Source organism: Montipora foliosa, chromosome 9, assembly GCF_036669935.1.
Source record: "Montipora foliosa isolate CH-2021 chromosome 9, ASM3666993v2, whole genome shotgun sequence".
In the NCBI taxonomy this organism is placed as follows: Eukaryota; Metazoa; Cnidaria; class Anthozoa; order Scleractinia; family Acroporidae; genus Montipora; species Montipora foliosa.
Genome location: NC_090877.1, coordinates 25441282 through 25462156, shown reverse-complemented (window position 1 = coordinate 25462156; position 20875 = coordinate 25441282). Strand labels below are relative to the sequence as shown.

The 20875-nt window shown below is 39.3% G+C and overlaps 2 protein-coding genes across 2 annotated transcripts in view; one reads left to right on the top strand and one right to left on the bottom strand.

The window, feature by feature from the left end:
* The first annotated feature begins 803 nt into the window (after nt 1-803).
* On the top strand, nt 804-8808 carry LOC137969606 (golgin subfamily A member 6-like protein 24). The gene is made up of 4 exons (XM_068815916.1): nt 804-1375; nt 2179-2223; nt 4679-5784; nt 7065-8808. Exons 1-4 carry the CDS (start codon nt 1081-1083, stop codon nt 7812-7814), a joined length of 2196 nt encoding a protein of 731 aa, XP_068672017.1. The 5' UTR covers nt 804-1080; the 3' UTR covers nt 7815-8808.
* The window catches only part of LOC137969605 (uncharacterized), a 12955-nt gene continuing 81 nt past the window's right edge, over nt 8002-20875 (bottom strand). The window contains exons 1-5 of the mRNA XM_068815915.1: nt 20645-20875; nt 13991-14445; nt 11901-13261; nt 11596-11773; nt 8002-10463 (exon numbers count right to left, since the gene is read on the bottom strand). The exon at nt 20645-20875 is cut by the window's right edge and continues 81 nt beyond it. Of these exons, the coding sequence (XP_068672016.1) occupies nt 10026-10463; nt 11596-11773; nt 11901-13261; nt 13991-14445; nt 20645-20875 (2663 nt within the window). The 3' untranslated portion in view covers nt 8002-10025. The remainder of the gene's footprint in view (nt 10464-11595; nt 11774-11900; nt 13262-13990; nt 14446-20644) is intronic.

The window sequence follows — 20875 nt, the reverse complement described above, 5'->3', positions numbered from 1 at the left end:
TCGGCTCAAAAAAATTTGAAATTCTTCCCACCCCCCGGTCCCACCCAATTCACTCTGAGCTTTCTTTAGAGAAAACAAATGCTTGTAAGCAGTCCAATCCATCATAATTAGTGTTATTATTCTCGTAATAAATATCCAGTGCTCGTTAAACAAGTCTGTATGACAAACTGGCATCAGTAGCCGGAGTGGACAAAGATATATGACAACTTGATTCTTTCGTTGATAAATAAAGTTCTCGGATATAAGCTTAAGTATTCCTCCAATGAATCTAGGACAACAGTGCGTCACTGTTAGTACTTATTAATCAGGCCTCGATACTAGAACCCTTGACACTCGTTAGTTTTGGACATATATTATAATTAGGACATAAATATTGCAAGTCGATTTTTAAATATCGAAAATATTGTTCCTATAAGAATATTGCTTGAAAAGCATTCACTCGGTCATATTTTTAAAGAGTGGGAGAGAAAAGATGATGAAGAGCCTTTCTTTGGAGGTCGTCGATTGCTTTCTTGGTCGACTCGCATGCAAGGTCCGATGAGGGCAAAAGCCAAAAGCCAACTTTGGCCTAGTATTAATCTTATTAACAGCTAAGTTTGCTATGTGAAAACTGATACACACTACAGACGACAAACATACTGCTTTCATCGCACCGCATGCAAATGGCTATCATGACTTTCTTTCGATATTACTTGCTCGAGTGTGTCGTATTGCAGCATTTCAAATCAGTAAATCAGCATTTTACAACATGATTGGTTGGTACTGTCAAAGGAACAAAAGCTGTTTGTTTTGCATAAGATTAATTAAATGGGAGGACATCAGTCAGTGTAATATAACTGGCTTATTCTCAGCAGCAAAACGTGGTTTTATTTTCTCCATTCGCTTCCTTTCCCCTGAGATTCTTACTGACTGACGTCAAAGACCTTAACTCGTTTGCAAAGAAAGGAAGCACAAATTCGGCGAGTTTCTTTTTGATTTTCGTTCTTCGAGTCAGATAAAAGCTTGTTGCGTTATATTACGGCGTTTTGGGGGCAGACAATCAGACTCCGCAGCTTTAAGAACTGTAGTTTCCTTACTGCTATGGATACGGCGCACGGGGGATTCGCTGATTTCCTAACAAAACACCGTTTACTTATAACACAGCAGCTTCATATGGATCGCAGATTCCTCTTTGACTATCTCATCAGCAAATCCTGTTTTGATAAGACGGATTTTGAGCTGATACAGGGCGAGAAGACGAGCGAGTCGAAAGCCGGAAGGTTCTTGGATATTCTTGTTACCAAGGGAAAAAGTGCCTTTTATCACTTTATAGACGCTTTGCAGATACTCAACCCCAATTTGTACGAGATGTTAACGGGTGAAAGTGCGACGAAAAGTAAGTGTCTCTCGCTGTGCATTTGAGCGTTTTAACTGTGTTTTTTAACCAGACATTGGCAATTATTCATTTACTACCCCTATAGACCTCTTTCATTATGGCGGTCAAATAAAATATTCTTTTGTTTTAATGCTCATAAGCCTTTCTGGCCTCGCTACAACGAGCAAATTTCAAAAGAATATTTGTTTTAAAATGAGGGCAGTAGTTCTAATTAACATAAAGACAAAAGAATGTAAGGGTGGTCGCCATTTTTGAAAGTGGTCAATAAATGATAATGAGATGGCGATGTTGGCAACGAACCAAGCGTCTGTCGCACGCAAGGAAACAGGAAGAATAATGCTCAATCCGAATTGACCATTCAATTCAAGAAAACGTTTTGAGCAGTTTCTCACGGTAGCATAATTTAAAAAATACATACTTGGGTTTATCCAGACTAGTTTGGAACAACGCAGCTTTTTTCTCGTCGACCGCATTGATTGGAAGGTTTCACACAATCTGGGTGTGGTCGTTGAAATGCGTCAAACGCTTCGTAGGTTTTTTTGTCTGTTAGTAAATGAATGTAGGCCCTTTGATCCTTAGCTGGTTCCAAACTGATACAAACTACACGTAGTTGTACTACTTCTTCAAATTTTTGAGCGCAGAAAAACCGGAAGTCCTTGACTTCCAGACCAGTTTGAAACTGCCCAGTGTTTTTTATTCTCGGTTCTGACCGAGCGAACTTTTCATTGCTTTGCTTAGTTATCACGGCCTATATGCAGGGATGGATCAAGAAATAAAATTCACACTTCTTTAATTTTTCATAGGAAGCAATCCCATATTTTCAGATATACAAAGGCACATTACAAGTGGTAAGTAAATCAAAAGAACGCTATTCTAAGAATTTTCGTGTCTACAGAAAGGTTAAAGTGACAGATACACTCCTAGACGTTTCTTGTTAAACCACAAAGTGAAGTAGATAAATGCACCCTCCGGGCAAATGTGGGATATTTGGTTTTAGCAAGATATCTAAAGTTGAGTTTCCTTGAGCCAAACTTTTAATTTGTTATTATTTATAAATTGAACTGATAGTACTTTTCAGGACCGTTTCATTTCAATTTGTTTGTTTATTTGGCGGCCGAACCCATTCGCACATATCGCCGGGGGTAAATGTTTCATTTTTTGCCCACTAAAATGGTTCTGCGCTCTGTTTTGGATTTTACGCAGTGCTCGACGTTTTCGAACAATTATGGAAATAGTATCTGTTGGAAATCTTTCGCTGGAATTGTAAGAAATCTAACAATTTTGTTTCTTAGAAACTCATTCACCTGGAGAATTTACGAGCTTATTTCGGCCAGTCTTCGAAAGCGCTTGCTGATCAACATATGAACACCTGACACTAACATTCGAAAATGGAAAGGGTTCAGCTCTTCCTTCATTCAGTTACGAAAGTTCAAGGTTCAGTTAAATCTTAAATGAGCTCACTTTTCATGATAGATTTCACCAAATTAAATTGCTCAAAATCGCTTGATGCCCTCGGCATATAAATTTAGAGCATTGGGCATTTTCCGGAAAATGAGCCACTTCGTTTCATAGTTACGATATGGGGATGGTTATGAAACTCGACAAATTTGTTGTATGTTTTTGAACAGTGTTTTGACCCTGATCATACACAAAACACACCCTTTTTTTTTTTTCAAAAAGACAACCACTGACGATTTTGGTTTAATTTATTCAAAACTCAGTTGTGAACCGAGGACAAAAGATTATGCATGCACGGTCAAGGCTGTTCTCGCTTCCAAGTTTCCAGAGTTTCAGAACCATGCAGTCCACTGATGTAATATGAACTATGTTTGTGTGAACAACACATTTGATGCTCATGGGTACGGCTAATTATGGAGAGCACATACGTGGGAAGGTGTTGTGTACGCCATTACTCTCGTTCAAAACTGACCGATTGGACCTCAGAGTGTTGGATCCAGGGAAAAGTGACGTCATTTACTCGCAAAACACGCAACCCATCATTTCTACCTCTGAAATGACGATCTTCGACAACTGTGGCTTTTAATACATGTGACAAATTGCGTTCTGTATTCAGTCGCCTTCACTATCCTGTTGGCCTAATTAATTCTACTATCAGCAACTTTGTTTTGCATAATGCCTCAGAAAACAAGGCGGTAAGAAACGCCAATGCGGTCCGGAGACAATTATGCGATCTTAGTCATAAGATTGGTTTTACAGTACAACCGATTTTCCTTAGCAAACAATTGGGGCAAGATATTAAACCCAAAGAAATCAAGCTATCAGTTGTGAATCAGCAATGTGTTCAATGTTCATTATTTCAAATGTGATCTGTGTGATGCAGATTGTGTTAGGTATACAGCCTGACACCTTCACCAACGCATTGCTGAACACAAAAATTTGGCAATCGGCCGACATTTTTTGGAAGTCCACGGTAGGCAAAATCATGACGCTTTTGAAAGAAAACCAATTTGAGGTCTTAAGAAAGTGCCAGGGCAAATTTGATTGCTTAGAGTATTCTTTATTCAAAGAATACTAACGAGGAGTGTTTTATCAGGATATAAAGCTCATACACGCGACATTTTATCGATGTTTTGATAGGCTGTTAGGCTCCTGAATTATTAATGAGTTTTGAAGTGTTGGTAAAGACTCGGTAAAATTGTCAGCCAATTGATCTTTTGTGGTTAAGTTGATAAAAACAGTTCCTTCAAAGTGGGTGTTCCAGGTTCAAATCCTGTCCAGGAATACAACTTTTACTTTTTTCTTTTCATCTGCTAACACAAGTCCTGGGAGAGAGTAATCCAAATTGACGAAATCAGTCAATCCAGAGAAAATTAGGAATTGTCAATATCGTCATTTTAGAGGTAGTGGACATGTTGAAGCATGAGTTTAAAAGTCCGAAACTCCCGTGCTGCATATTAGTCTAGCCGAGTAAAGACGCAATGGAATCTTTGAACGTCATTTTCTCCTCTATTCAGCTCTCTCAAGTTAGTAATGGCGGACGATTAAATAACAAAATTCAAGTTAAAATAAACAGGTGTATTTTTGAAATCAAAGCTTAAAACTTGGGTCACTTAGTGTTTAGTTAACATAGTTTGAAACCCAAGGAAAAAGAGGAATTGATTTCTTGGTCATAGTATCACCTCAAAAGGCAATGATATCTGAGTCGGAAGATGGATCCTTCGAATAGCACTTGTCTCGACGATGCAAAATTAGCCATGCTAACAAAACTTGGGGCTAACCGCGTAAATCGTGACATATTTTTTGTATTAGACAATAACTGTTGTTTTTCTAACGTTTTTGAAGGTGGAGGCTCTATTTATTTGGACGTGGACATCCTCAGTAGCTTTTCTAAACGGCTGTCAGAGGACTTACAAGAGCTAACCTTATGGTATGATCAGAAAATTAAGGAAAACAATGAACTACGAACAAGGTTGGAGGAAACTTTGTCTGAGAAGACCAGCTTGCAACGCAGAATTGTATCCCTTGAAAAGCATGTATCTGACACGGAAGAGGCCCTCGCTAGCGAAGCTCATTCCAGTGCCTGCAAAGTGAGTGACAGTCTTTTGCAGAGATTTGAGATTGTCCAGCGCGAGGGGAGAACAAACCAGTTCATTATTCAGCTACAGATGAAACTGCTAACAGCGCACGAGGAAAATGAGGCACTCAGAAAACGTATGGAGGAAGTAAAAACTTCAAACACAGACCTCATAAAACAGCTCAGTAGAGTGAACGTGGATTACGCGGTCAAGAAGCAAGAAACCACGAAACTTTCGCAGCAGCTGAAAGTTCAGACGGCTGAAATGAAGAGCTGCGAAGGAATGAAGATGAAATTAAGAGAAGTGCAATTCCAGAAAGCCAAGTTGCAATGCGAGCTGCAGGAGAAAGAAGAAAAAATATTGGAGTTAAACCAAGTGAAGCACTGGACTGAAGCATTAAAAGCCCGTTATGACCTTGTCCTTAAAGAGAAAGAACAAGCGCTGAAAAATCAGGAAGTCGTCGAGAGAAAGTGCGATTCTCAAACTGAAGAAATTTTCACTTTAAATATGAAGCTGAACCAGAAAGAACGCGACTTGGAAGACGTTCAACGGTCCTACAAGGATGTTGAAGACAGCTCGCGGATTTACAGAGAAGAAAGGGATCTTTATAGTAAATCCTTGAGAGACACTACGCTTGAACTCGAGCAGATGAGGAAGGAGAGCGACAAAACAGTACAACGATACAAAAAAGCGCTGGAATCCAAGGAATCGACTATTGGTCAGCAGGCAGAACACATGCTACAAATTGAGAAGAAGTACGAAGAAACTAAGAAGGAAATTTCTACCATTAAAGTGAAATTGACAGAACAGAGAGAGAAAAATGAAGACTTCAGAGAGAAGATCTCAATTTTGGAAGCACAGTTGCAAGAAAAGGTAACAACTTCAATGATTATTGCTAATTTCCGAGAACACAAACTCCGGAATAGTGTGAAAAGAAAGCATTATGTGCGTTGTGTGCTCTTGAAAACCTCAAGACGTGCTTGCTGTTCAATGTGCCCTTGATTTTTTTGGTCATCCGTTGAATCGTAAGGAAACACAGCTATGGAAACTCCTATGGCTTATGCCGTAAAATGGGATGGAGGGGATTAGAAACCACACATAAGCCGCGCACCAGTGGCTCGGTTAGTTGAGCACCGGGTTGCCATGCGGGAGGTTGGGAGTTCGAATCTGGCTGGAGTTTTAAATTAGTGAGAAGGAAGTACAGCCTTTTTAATGAAATCTGGAAATGGGATAGTCTTCTCAGATAAGGTCGATAAACCGTGGGCCACGTCTGACAGCCCTTCAATGTTTATAACCCTGTGGGACGTAAGAGAACCCGCACACTATTCGCAAAGAGTAGGGCATGGAATTCCAGGCTTTGTGTTGTGTCCTCTGTGGTGTATCATGCTTGGAACGAGAGCATTTCAACGAGTTGCGACTCTTAAGCTCCTCGTGGGTAAATAAACTATGAACTAAAAAATAAATTTATAATTTTCCTGTCTCTTCAAGTGACATTTTGACAGTCTTGCACTGGCTGAAAGAAGCAGATGCAGATGGAAACAGATTTCATTTACATACATACATAATTGACCGCTCCCTGCAAGGGCTTTTAAGGGCCAATGACACACAACAACTGTTAAGAATCCAACTGTCCGGACGTAAAAAAGTTGGCTATTTACAAGTGCAGCCGAGGAAGTTGAACCAGGGCCTACGAAGATCAAATTCAACAACTTGTCAGAGGGGTTTTTGAACAAAGATCAGCAAGCGCCCTAACCACTGGGCCACACTGCCTCCTCACTCCATTGTACTCCTCACTAAAACCCATAGGATCCGTGCAAACGAACGTAACATTTCTTTTGTTCTGCGATCGCTGAAGCGTATCGCAACATTCTTGGATCCGTTGGCACAGCTCTCCCAAGTTTGTTGGGGCCACGCACGCGCATTAGATATGGTCTCCATGGAGACCGAAACACAATAACATGTTGCAAAGAAGATGGCAGCCGAATTTTGTACGTTCACAACGTCTTATGGGTCGTATCCTTCCCATAATACGCTGCATGTTGGGGAGTTGTTGCGTCTGTTTGCACGGGGTCTAAAAATTGCAGGCGATTTAAGAGAAATAGCCAAATGACGTAGTAGTATTCGAATTGGCTAATAAGTGATTCATTTTCCAGGAATCAGCTCTGAAGTCTCATTTGATCGAAGAAGATTCGCGCAAAGATCCTCAAGGATCCACAAGTATCAAAGACGCCGATGAAACTGAGCTAAGGGATTATGAAGGCGAACTGGGAATGACCTTCCAGAGAGATCGCAAACCTAAAGAAGTTGTAGGGAGCATTATTAGGCGTTTTAAAGACAGCACGGATCAACAGAAAACCATAGACAAGCAAGCCAGAGGAAACATGTTTTCAAAGAGTAAAAGCATGGAAATGCTGGCCCAAATCATTCCTGAATTTGAAACTCTTCCCTTGGAAACACAAAAAGGGTGTAGCCTGGATAAAAAAGTAATGAAACAGAATCTCCCGTACGAGCTCCTATCCGCAATGTTCCCACCAAGTCCCTCGTTTCCCAACGATCTCAGTGATGCCTTGGGGCAATCACGCGTCAATTCTATTGCCATCAGGCAGCTTGGAATTCGAAAAATGTCTGCCCCAGTAGTGACTGATTTGTTGTCGCTCCAACAAGATCCGGATACGGCAGCGAACCTTCAAGACGACGAAGGAAACGGAGCGAATGATGGCAATTTTCCGGATAACGATGTCTTTCATTTTCAAGGAAAACAAGATACACAACAAAATTTTCGCGCGCGTAGCCAACAACTCCTGCGAAGAAATGGAGAAAGGCGCCAGCGACGTAAAACAGAACCTACTCTGTTCACCTCAGACTTCGCAGGGATGGAACATTTTGTAACTGAACCTTCATAAAATGTAACAATTTCTTTTATCAGCTTTAAGAATTACATTTGTATGAGCTCTGTATGCATTGTCCATGTCAGTTGAATTTGCAATCTGGCATCAATTACTATGGAATTTAAAAGTTATTGCACCGGCCTACAGTACCCCTACCTCATGCAAGGTAAGTTGCTGCAGTTTTATTAAAGTCGCCCACAAGTTATGGATAAGTCTTCCCTACTTTATTTGTAAAAACAAAAAAACTGATATGTACACTGAGTTACTGATATTTGTAGAGCGTGGTGTAATAGCTCATATACCATGATAGTTAAGCCAATCAAAACTCTAGAACTGCATTAACCAATGATCTACTTTTTAATAACTAACAATTATTCCATGAGCGCGCGTTGGAGATGAGATGATATAGAGACAACTGCGCGCTATAACCAGTATCAAAACAAGCGCAAATGGAACAATAAATTGTTTCATTTCTGAACCCTTGGACACTTGCAACGTAAACCCAATCATTTTCCAGCTTGGCAACTATTTCCGTATGAGGTCATACGGTACACGAGCTGATAACCGATATTAAGTGAACCAATCAGAAAGCTAGGACAGAGCACAGAATTGTAAATTTAAAAATAGGTATCCAGTGGGTATATCAGTCTATGCTGCACGTATTTTGTAAGCTGTGCACTTGTTTACGATACTCTCGGGTGGCCGTATCTGGTTTGGAGACTATTCATAAGATACTCGAAGTAGTAAAGTTATCATACTCTCAAACTGAGCTACGTGTTTCATGAATGGTTCATATCAATGCATGGCCTTACGTAGAAAGGTGTTGGACCTGCTTAGGACAGATTAAATCCTTCCTCAGACTGGATGAATAGTTCGTTCGCTGGACGGAGTGTAAGAGCACACTGCTCAACATTGAAATTTATGAAAAGTAGAATTATTGGATAAAACACGTTTTTGAAGAATGCTTGTAAATTTCAAGTTGAAAGTAAACTGGTATATGGCAAAAGGCTTTTTGATTTCTGGTTGTCACTTAAGGCAAATAAGTTGTCTCCTAGAACAGGAACCAACGTGTTTATTGATGTGCCACAATTCACACAGAACAGGTAAAATTGCGCAGTTAAAATCAATTCAGGGGCCTGCGTAGCTGGTGGTATTGTTGGCGCGAGAGGCAAATTAACGAGCGGCGAACCCCCTCGAAGAATGGGGAGGGGCACCCCATTCTCCGCGCAAACAATAACGCCAGCTAACGCAAGCTACCGCTTCGGTAATCAACCAATCTCGTCCCCGGAGTTAAGCCCTGTCGGATGGGGTGAGTACTTGGATGGGTGACCATCTGATAGTGCCTCATGCAAAATTACTTTTCTTTTCGATCGCAGTGCTCATATCTCACGATATCGCAACAACTTTTCATTTCGTGAAACAAATTCATTTCAAAGGAGTATTTTGAAGGCGACTCATACGCAAAATAATGACAGTTTGAATCCATATCGCTCATCATAATAAAGACGAAGATTACTTTTGTCGCCAAAAATGTTGAAGCCGATTCTTTTTCACTTAAGTTTTTTTTTCACGGCTGAACACAAAATGGCAAAATATACTCCAAAAATATTGCAGAATAACGAGTACGTATATCTCACTAGCTGACAGAACAAAATAATGCCGTTTAATTAAGGGAGATTTACATCAATACATGGATATGGTGCCATTTTTGTCGCATGAATGCTTACGACAGGCCTACGAAAGGAACATTGTTGCGTTTCAATCACATAAACAACTCGATTACGTCAGAAATAATGTCGTAGCTTCTTAAGGGCCGATTTTTGCCACATGCAACCGTGTACCTCAAGAATAGATGTCGTAGCGTTTCAAAACGCCGCGACAATCGATGAATAGTAAGTCATGTCGTAGGCGTGTCGCAAGCTTCTCTGATGCGATAAAAAAATCGTACCGTGTAAATCGACCGTTTAACAATTCTATCCATTTTCATATGATTTATCTCAGTCATCCGGATAACGTACTTGCATCCTTCTCGAGAGGAGTGTAGAGGCCGCCACGAATGATAAAGGAAAAATCGCAAAAACGCTTAGAACATCAGGAATGTGTTACGGAAGGGCAAATGTACAGGCAGGCGATAGCAAAGAGTGTCGTTACGTTGCTATGGCATCGTAGATTCGATCACAAAATATTTTGTCCATGCATGGTAAGCATATGGAGACATTTGATTCTCTACGTTGTGCTCTGCGAGGAGAATAGAGTATCGAGAAAAGATCTTATAGCCCCTAAGGTGGTGTGACCTGGACCTTTCTGAAAAGGTTCCTTAGCAACCGGCGCTTGGTCCGTGATTAAAGCAAGGATTTCATGGGAGTTAAACCCAGCGGACTTCAGACTAAGGGCTTTGATCAGATTCTCGCCCTGGGCTCTTCTATGTTGAAGTCCCTTAAACAACATAACAAACAGCAAAGTTTGGGTGTCGCCGCTCTTTCCGCAGCAGGAAACGAAGTCGATGGCCTCCTTCCACATGTGATTGCTTAGGAGCAAATGCAATGCTTGCGTTTCTTGGCCGACAGAGTAAAATAGCTGCGCGTGAACTTCGACAGATTGGGAGTTGACGTGGCTTGTATGCAACACTGGAAGACAATCCAATACTGACTGTATTATATGTTCCTACAAAAAAAATTACCGTATTAATCCGAAAGTTAGCTGCAACGCTTAAATTCCTCGGTTGGCTTGTAACGCATCACGCAATTTCTTCCTGTTACGTAGAGAGACGAGGCTACCTATGCATAATACTTAGTTCAAGCTGGCGTACATTTAAGCCTTGGAAAAATTTAGGAAGGGAGAACAGGGGAGCAGAAGAAGTAAGTACACGACTTTCGAAGGGCGAAATTCAGTTCAGTAGGCGCAATTTCAAAGAAATTGATCAAAACCGCCCAACACATAGCAGTGCACAAGATCTTTCTACCAATCAGATCAATCTTCAACTATCTTGAAAGTTCGTCATAGGGAGAAAAGGGAGTTGGTTCTTTCTTCTGCTCCGAGAGGTTTTTCTCCGGGTACTCCTCCGGTTTTCCCCTCTCCTCAAAAAACAACATTTGATTTCATTTGATTTGTGTTAATTTGTTGATTACAGTTTACCGTGTCCCCAATTAGTTCTCCAGCGCTGGAAGACTAGACAATGAAACTTCCTTTCCTTTCCTTTGTTCCACGCGTTTATAATTCTTTTTCACAATCACTATGGGGTGCATTTAATTTCTTCCCACTGCCAGTAAAGTGTAATTTTAAACCAGAGCAGCTAGCACAAGTAAAGTGGCAGCTATTACAAATACTTTATCTTCGTTCTAATTAGCCTCACTAATATCCTTTTAAAGCAACTTTCTTTTTAAATTTTAGGCAAGCCACGTAGGCCAGTAAGGCAAATTAGCTTAAAGAGGAAGGAAGAAAGGAAAAATTCACAAGCAGCTAATTCATTTCATGAACCTCCTGAAAATTATTTGATCAATCCGAAAACCTTTCCCCGCTGAACGTTACTAGGTACCGCATATAATAACATGGGTAACAAATTAATCCTTAATTTTCCCGCTCCTGGGGAAGGAAAGAAGAGACCCTGAGAACGGGGTTGGGTGATTGTGGTTCACCGGTCTCATCTATAAACTTTTGATGACACAGAGTTTCCGGACTAAGGGTTTGCAGCAAAATAACAGGGATAGGCCCCTCAATCTTTCCCTTGAATGGGCAGATCTGCTAATGCCAATTACTGTAAACTTGAAAAAAAATTCTTAAAAGCATTTTTACAAACCTCAGCTCTCTCATCTGAATTTTCCTGGTTAACTATATTCTTTCCTTTGTCCACTGACCTCATCAGCAATTCAGATTTTGAGTCATAAAACAGACGCAGAAGAATACTCAAGATGGTATTGAAGGGTTCTTTTACAGCGACTCTGTTTCTCTGCCACTGCTGCCTTCGCCAGTCAAGTCTGACAAGTTCAGTAGCAAAAAATCATGTTAGGTTTTAGTTTATGAAACTTTACATGTATGTCTTCAAGGGAGCATAAAAAAGTAATGCTTTATTGGCCTATTTTTTAAATACGCTTTAAACCAAACCTGTAAATCTTTTTCCACCTCTGTTCCCCGTGACTGCCAATCAAATCTTCCCTCTCTGAATTAAGCTTCAAATACTCTGCTACAAAACCAAGAACTTTTTTTGGTTGCTGATAACTGAGAGAGTTTAGTCTCTCAAGCAGTGTCACGCCAAGAAAGCCAACATCAAATGTCTCCAACAAAGACACAATCTCTTGATCAGTTGAATTGGCGTTTAATGACTGTGAATGATTAATTTCGTTGAAACTGGGATCAGTGATTGATAACCTCATTTGTTTACTAAGCAAAAGGAACTCACTAATGTATGGATGCAACAGTTCGTTTAGACAAGTTTTTCTCATTTGAGAGTTGTCACATCTTTGATCCATATATTGTTCAAGTTTGTGGCAAATGACTTCCCTGTGCATCGGATGTTCCCACAGAAGTGCAAGAGCCATCGCTGGACTTTGCACACATTCACCAAATAAGAGATCAAGAAATAATACAGGAACTTCTTCATCCATTCCATGACAATCTGAGAGAATTTGTGAACAAACAATTGAATCTAATGCAAGCTTAGCAGCCCGATGCTTCACATTCCATTTCATGAAATTATTTGCAGCAAAGAGTGGACCAGTAAACAAGCTTCCACTTGCTTTCATGGATTGTTCATACTGTTCAGAAGAATTTTCAATTGTTTTTTCATGGCTAACAAACTGAGGAATTCCAAAGGCCTCAGTTGTACTTTTAAACTCTAGTGATGAATTACTGTCACAAGTTTCCTTCTCTTTCAAAACATGTGTTTTTGTATGAAGTTTATTTGACTGTCCTCTAACTCTGATGAGATCTGCATTTTCAGTGTCGAGATTTCTGTATGGTAATGAACTTTGGATGCAATCAGAAATCTCCTGAATCGTCCCTGATTGAAGCTTCCAAATTCCACTAACTGACCAAAACCCAACAGCATTCACCAGGTGAAAACACTTCCAAACATGAACATTTTGTCCTTGCAAGTCTTCTAATCTGCAAAGAAGTGCTCCACTGCCAATATCATAGATGGTAATTATTCCTGAATTCCATACAACTCCAGTAAAAAGACCAAAAGCAAACAGAAGAGAAACCCTGTCATCACATGATGATGAAGCATGGTGGAGTTTCACAAGGGGCTTCATGACTGGATCACCATCCACAAGTCTAAAGTATGATAATTCTGAAACACAGTTTAAGACAAGAAGTTCATTTGTCATTGGATGAGACGTAACAGCAATGATTTGGCTTGTGTTTCTTTTCGTGCTCGATATCCATGGGTAAAGTAAATCGGCAACAATTGCTTTTAAGTCAACTTTCTCTACATCTCCAACATAACCATGATTCCACATGTAAACCTAGAGGACAAAAAATTTTGCATGTGAATGCAAAATGCCATATATCTACTAGAATGCTTAACCTTGCAAATTAAGTAATGAAGCCTAAACTAAAAGCACATGATGATTTTAGCAAAGTTAGCAATAACAAGTATTGCATTCCTAGATATAATGCATATCTTCAAGTACAATGTATGCATGATGCTGTCTGTGACCAACTCTCTTTCACACCAGCAAAATATGCAGCTAATTGAAAGGATAAGATTGATTAACCAAACAAAACCAATGTGATTGTTGCTCATTCTCGCCAGCACCAATTTTTAAAAGGTGTTTTTACTAAATGACAGGCCATCTGCGATAGCTTCAACTGACAGCCAGTGGTAGTTCCTTACCTAATAATTTACTAATAATATGAAGTAAACCAGTGCTAACCAGTCATGTCACACCAACATTAACCTCGCATTTTTGGCTTTCCTTCAATCAGCTTCAGTTTTTTATCATAATTTTTAAGCCAAAGCTAAATTCAATTATTGATTGATCATTACTTTGATTTATAGCCTTACTGGGCAAGACAGTTTTAAAACACCTTTAACCTTTTTCACATTGACAACTGGGAGTGAGACAACAGAATTTACCCTGTCGACACCAGACGATTTTACTTGTCAACTGGAGTGAATGGGTTAAGTCTGCGTACAAGTTGTATATGGAAACTTTCATGCATTTTCCATAGTGAGAAGATCATTCAATTACCTTTAACGTCCTTTGAATGAATGCCCAAAAGAAAAAGATGTTCTTTAACTCCTCAGGAGACTTAGGAACCATACAAACACCCCTTCCAATAACATGCAATGACATGACAGGACATCCATGAAGAATTACCACTAAAGGTCCAATGGAAACTCCTGTATTGTTTCCAAGACGCTCAAAAGGAGTCAATTCTCTCACACAAACACAACAGTTTACTGAATTGGATAATGACACAGAGCGGCGCTCACACCAGAGGATGGAGTTCACAAGAGGATGGAGAATGACATCCAAGACTTCAACCCTTTTTGTGTTGCTCAGTTGAAAGTCATTTCTCTTGACCCACTTGAAGTTGGACTGAGTGAATTCCCAGCACTGTGTGTTACTGTTTTGAAAAACAATCAAGACAACAGACGGATTCTCTGTGCTGGACAAGACACTTACAATGGGGGACTCTTGATCTGAAAGCAAATTAAAAGAAAATAAACAACCATCATGAGCATCATTGCCGCCGGTCACTATTCTGGTAGACTCTCTATATTTTAAATGACTACAAATGTAACACCAAAACAACAGAGATTCATCATGTACAGGCAAAAACGTACACTTACACTGTATATGTATGAACTAGCTTGCAAAGAGACAATCTCAAAAAGATGATGTGATTGTTGACATGTTTTTGTAATGGCGTTGACGATGAATGCTTGGAATGCACGAAGAGCATTGCAATTAAGTTTTTCAGTCACAAATGCAGCTGTATTGGTCGCAATTTCGAGTCCTGATTTACAATGAGCATGAAAATACATTGGACGGGCCTAATTATTAGCTTTGTTAATTGTTTAAATTTCCACATAATCCGGTGTAATTTCAGCATAATCAACACATGTTTACGCATAATATGGCCAAAAAAATTTTTTCGCATCCTATCAGAAGCCCAGTCTTGAGTGTCATCACCATGAGGTTCTTCACTCTTCTGGACATAGCTAGTAAAATTTAATTATTTAATTAGTAAGACTAAATGACATCTTAAAGCCCTGAACTCAAATTTTTTATTTTGCATTTTAACACCAGGTTCACTTGGTAAGTGTTTGGAAGTATTTGGTTGTCTATCTGTTTCCAAGGTCCTAAATTCTTTAACTCCCTTAGTTTTGAAATTCAAAATGCAACTAGTATCACCACCTTTTCCTGTAAACTGAAAGAATCTCTTCTTATAATATTTCATTGTTTCCCTACTTGCTCTTTTTTAAGCCTAATCTACATTAATAATTAATTTTAATGCAATTATCTAGTATAAAATTTTAAGGTTTCATACACTGTTTAGTAGCTCTGCCTAAAATCTGACATGTATACGTCTGTTAATACTTCTTACATTGATTAATGAATTGAGGGAGCCTATCTCTTATAAGCCCAGCTTTTTAAATACCTTAAATACAATGCTCTGTACTGAGGCAAAACAATAAACTTGAAACTTGGATGTGTACTACAATAATTAGCAACTTGTATATGTGACTGTCAAACCCACTTGAAATGTGAGCTTTAAAACTAATCTTATTATTGCTCTAGGTCGTTTTGATTTGTAAAAACCAAAATGAACCAGCCACCATTTGCTATTCAAAGACAATGACTAACCATGATGCAGAATGACTGTGGCCAGTCGGCAGTTGTTGCCATCCCTATCACACTACGTCACTTCTGTTTCTGTCTAATTATGCACATTTTTGTTTACACTGTGCACACATCAAAATCCCACTCTTCACAACAATAAATTCATCCATACCTCACATGAATGAAGAAATAAAAATAGGCAGACAGTTTTTTTAAATATGTTGCAACTGCTGTTTATATGCTCAACAAATTATGATGAAGAATCATAACAAGAGAAGGAGATCAGCATGCATAGCTCTTATCAGGGCTTGAAATTGTGACTCACTGGTCGCCAATGCGACCAAAAATTGAGTGCTGGCGACTAGATTTTCAGAACTGGTTGCCAGCTGGCAAATCACGTTTTGTCTGATAACCCAGAATAAACAGTAGACAACTTTTGTATTTGAATTCTTACATCATGAAATTGTTCGGAACTGGTAGCTAGAACACGACTCACCCTTCTTTCTTCATTAACATAATGTATCAATACTACAAGAAAATCGGTTTCTCACATTGTTAATTAATAGCACAAATGTACTTCGATATTTCGATCACTGCGTTTACTAGGCGTCATATTGTTTCAGCGACTTCATGGGATCGTGGGTGCACTTAAACACCGTCTGCTTCTTGCCGGTTATGTGAATTTTGCGCCTGGAAGACAAAGATTCCGCAAGAAGGTTAATTGAAAATTTAAATCCATTGTCAGTTGTTAGCCATAGTACCGAAGGACCTCCTCGGAACTAGCTTGATAACATATTGATAATGAACCTGGACATCGCACAATTTGAAATTTGATGGGAACCTTCAAAAAGCAACCTGTACCCTTAACGTAAAGTGGGTCAGAGAACATGTCCCCTCTGTTAGAAAGAAAACACCTGAAAAATTGACTGCCCAAAGTGATTAATAAATGGAGATAAAAATCGGTAGAAAAGTACGTTAAGAAACCAAGTTCAATTCCTCTGATTCTAGAGGCTACTGAAACCGTATGAGCCGCGCCTTTTTATTTTATCTCGGTCGAAGACTGGTACAAGCATTGTGGTTGTGTGGGAGCCTAAGCTGAATAATTGTAGTAATTTCAGTTTTGGCGAGTAGATTTTGAGCTTCCACTAGCCACTGGGACTAGTAAATATTGTGAAGCTGTGGAGTTCTGGACAAAAACAAAAAGGGATGAATAAGGCAAAAAGAGAGAATAGAAAATAAAAACAGAAACTGTCAGTGGATTCTATGGAATTTCTGCCTCGGAAAATGATAAGTTGAAAAAACTGAAGAGGAAACCAATGCAGATTACAGTTTCCCCACGCCATGTTACGAACGATTAATCACATGTGAAATATGCGGAACTTCTCGGCTGCTGTTTCCATATTTGCGTTTTGACACGCACGTAACTCTGTTGCAAACAATCGCAAGCACCTTCCGAAAGCTTGATCACAAACAGTTTGCGTAAATGGAAACACCTTTAACGTTCATCCCCGACCAATCACGGATGATTGCAAAGAAGACGACAAGTAGCAATGCAAAAGCAAGGAGACAACAACATGGAAACACAATCATAAACTGTTTCTGATTGTTTACGATCAATTGACGATATTTTTGTGCACGTGATACGTTTTGACGAATTAGAGGCAAGTATAGGTAATGAAAATGGCGTCCGAGCACAATTGTGGCAATGATGATACTCCCCAAAACAGTGTGAACTTAATGAATATCGTAAGGGAATACCCCACCAAATATACATGTACATACACGGTCTGTCGTAAAGTTCTTGATCACAAAGAGCCAGTTTCTACAGTATAATTTGATACTGGCTATGCTGCAGCTGTTGCTGCTCCTCGAAAATGTATCGGACCCAGAATCGGTGAAGTCTCTTGACACTTCCTCTCAGCCTTCTCCTTTGCAACAACTCCAACACAAGAGGAAGTTGCACATGACGCAAAAACTGATTCTGCTTTTATTTTTGCGCCTTTTTCTTACGAAGTCATGAGATCATGTTGCATAAATCAATCACGCATACGGAAAACTGGATCCTGAACACATACACAAAAAGTGACAGTGTTTGTGATCGAGCCAACGTGAACTGTTTGCGACATTGTTACGTGTATGTTATGGTTCAATTTTTGAATTGGATGAATTTTAGTTCTAAACTAGTTCAATATTTGTTAAACTGGTTCATTTTTTTTTCAAACCAGTTTATTTTTTCCAACAACTGTCTGAAAAGGGATTTCATCTTTTGGGGTGTGGTTGAAAAATAGGGGCGTGGCTTTTTAGGGGAGTGTGAAAAGAATATTGAACAAACTTGTCTGCCCTCCCCTCCCCCCAAAGAAAGATGAAAATAAAATGCAGTGAATTTAAAGTTGGCGATGTAGCATCAATAAAAATTGATAAAGTTGACAAAGCTGCTCCATTTCATCCTAATATGCTGTTGGGCAAAATTACACAAATTGAAAATAAATATGCGCCAGTAGTAACTAAATTTGGAAATTTTCTTTCGGACCTTATTTCTCCAAATATGTTAATGAAGTGTACTGCCACCAATCTTCAATTTGATGACAGCAAAGAAATCTCTTTTACTATGGCTTGTAAACAGGCAAATCTTCAAAATAATCGATTTATTTCCAATTTCATACAAATAAATGTTGTCAAACAATATTACATTATTTAACAAATGAAGTTAATGTTAGGAGTGACATGGTTTATTTCCTTTGCTTTGTAATAAATCTATTTTATCCAATACAATTCTTTCTTCTTGCTTTTATTAGTCTATTTATCTCTTTGTTTACAGTATGACATTCACCCTAACCATATCAACATAGCTAAAAATAATAAATCAGTGCTTAGGCCTAATCTGTAACTGTGGCTGAAAAACATCCCTAGGTTGAAAATAAAAATTTTAAGCTTGACCCTACCTCTCTAAACCTAACCCTAAATCCTAACCCTAATTGAACAACCCCTTGTGCTGAAAGAGAAACCTTGAGACTTTAAGACTAATATCCAGACAAAACACATACACACTGTTTGAATGAAATCTACAAATGTACATTAAGTTGTCATTAGTCTATTTAAAGCATAGAATTCACAAGGCATTCACATTTGGACTCAAATCACACTCTACCTATTCAAAATTAAAAAATTAAAACAGTTTAAAAAAAAAATGAAACCAGTTTCAAAAAAATAAAACCAGTCTTAAAAAAATAAACCAGTTTCAAAAAAGCAAACTGATTTGAAAATTGAACCATAACATGTATATGGAAAGAGGTCACATACTTGTTTCGAAATTGAATCCAAATATAATTTCAAATTAAAAAAAAAAAGAAAGAGATAATATGGAGCGACTTATCTCGTTTATTAGGAATGGTGAATCTCACATAAAAGAGAGAAAACTTGCTCGCGAGCACTGTGGCCACCGAATTTAAGATATCATTTTCCATCATTCCGGTGATTTCGTGCTTCATGCGTAGAATGGCGCTTTCAGGTTAAAATTTTAATCACAAAGAGCTCTAATCAAAGGAACAGACTTTCCACAGACTTCCAAACGAGCAGTTTAGTTTTACACCCGATATATTTCTTAATTTAATTTTTTCAGTGTTTTCCATTCTCCAGTGTATTTGTGAGTTGCGAAGTTTTGGCAACGGTTCTGTGAGAATTGGCCTCAAGGACACGAAAACTTTGCCTTTGTGAGAAAAATACGGGAAGCCATACACTCCAGCATATTTGCGCCACTGTTGCGAGGATGAAAATGACAATATGAGAATATTTACTAAAAGCGCGAGTTGTGTTTGCAAATGTGGGTTTTTTTTCCTTGATAGTTTTTACAAATGAATGACACTGCGCATGACGAGACTGGCTAAGGCAAATTTAGATTTGGCTAGTGAAAGCAGACCTGATACTAGCCACTAGGCTAGTGAGCTAAAAATTTAGTCTCAAGCCCTGCATAGACCCTGGTCAAAAATCATCAAGACCCCCACCCCTGAGGCAAAAGTTGAGATCAAATGCCCCTACACTTGGGGTAAAAAATTTCAAATGTTCTACTTTGGGTTTGTCAAGTTTGCATTTTAGTTACTGGTACAGTGCTAATGAAACACACATTTTTCGTTCAACTATTAAATAATGGCAAAGCACCCATATTTCATTATTGCTCAAGACCATCTGATGACAAAACTGTCTGCAACGTTCAAAGTGAAATTGATATTACGCTTATCAAACATACTAAATTTGCCTGGTTCAAGTCAAGTTTAAAGGAACCCAGGAATTCAGATTGAATATCATTTGCAGTGGATGGTGAAGTTAAAGAATGATATGCATGGATTAAGCAACTCTTATCCCCCTTGGGAGGGGATGGGGGTATTCCCTGCTATTTAGGATATGTGTGTGCCGCCAAGGTTCTCAAATCCTGACCCTGTTTGAGGCCCCTACAAGCTATAAAGGTTCCTTTAAAATCGCTTTGTTAAACTTGAAAATGTGCATTCAAGCGTGAATAGACCATATCTTTTTTGTTTTGCGCGTTGCGGCAGATACTGCAATTTAGTGACCCTATCTAAGGAATATCAAAGGATCACAACACCAGAAATACCAAAAAGATACCCTGAGCACCTCAAAGACCCCTACCCTATCAGGCGGCGCATACCTACATAGCGTATGTAAGAGAGTATCCCCCTCACGGTGAACTAAACGCTCTTATGCCTATGCTTGTGCTTGCGGTTGCGTGGCTAGTGAAAACGAGCTTTACCTTTCTCACGCTTTCCGCGATCTTTACAAACTCGATTGCCAGTGCTTGCTCCCAGTTACTCTTGCCCCATGTGGGGATGGGACCCAAAGCGAAAGTCAGTCAGATGAACCACCCCCAGGAAACAGATTGTTGTTCAATAGCGCTTCAATGCCCATATAATCCTCCACCCTCCCCTGGGACCTGGGGGGTTTCAATTGACTGGTGCATTACTAATACCTTGCAAAATACAGGGCCGGCGGGGAAAATGAGGCTATCAAGAGTTTCAAACATCACTGATTTTTGACTGTCCTAACCTTGAAGAAGAAGACCTTCGCTTTCTGGTGTCCATTTTGATCGAGGAACACATTCAAAAGCGTGCAAATCACGTCCGTTGTTGGTTGTCACAAAAACATGTCCACAGCTTCCCCATACATTTACTAGTTCTGCCTCTTGACTCGCCCGCCATTTATGGTTGAGGAGATTTCCAAGTTTCGAACTATCGCGAAGCCCAAATCCCGCATCATCGATATTTTTCAAATAGAACA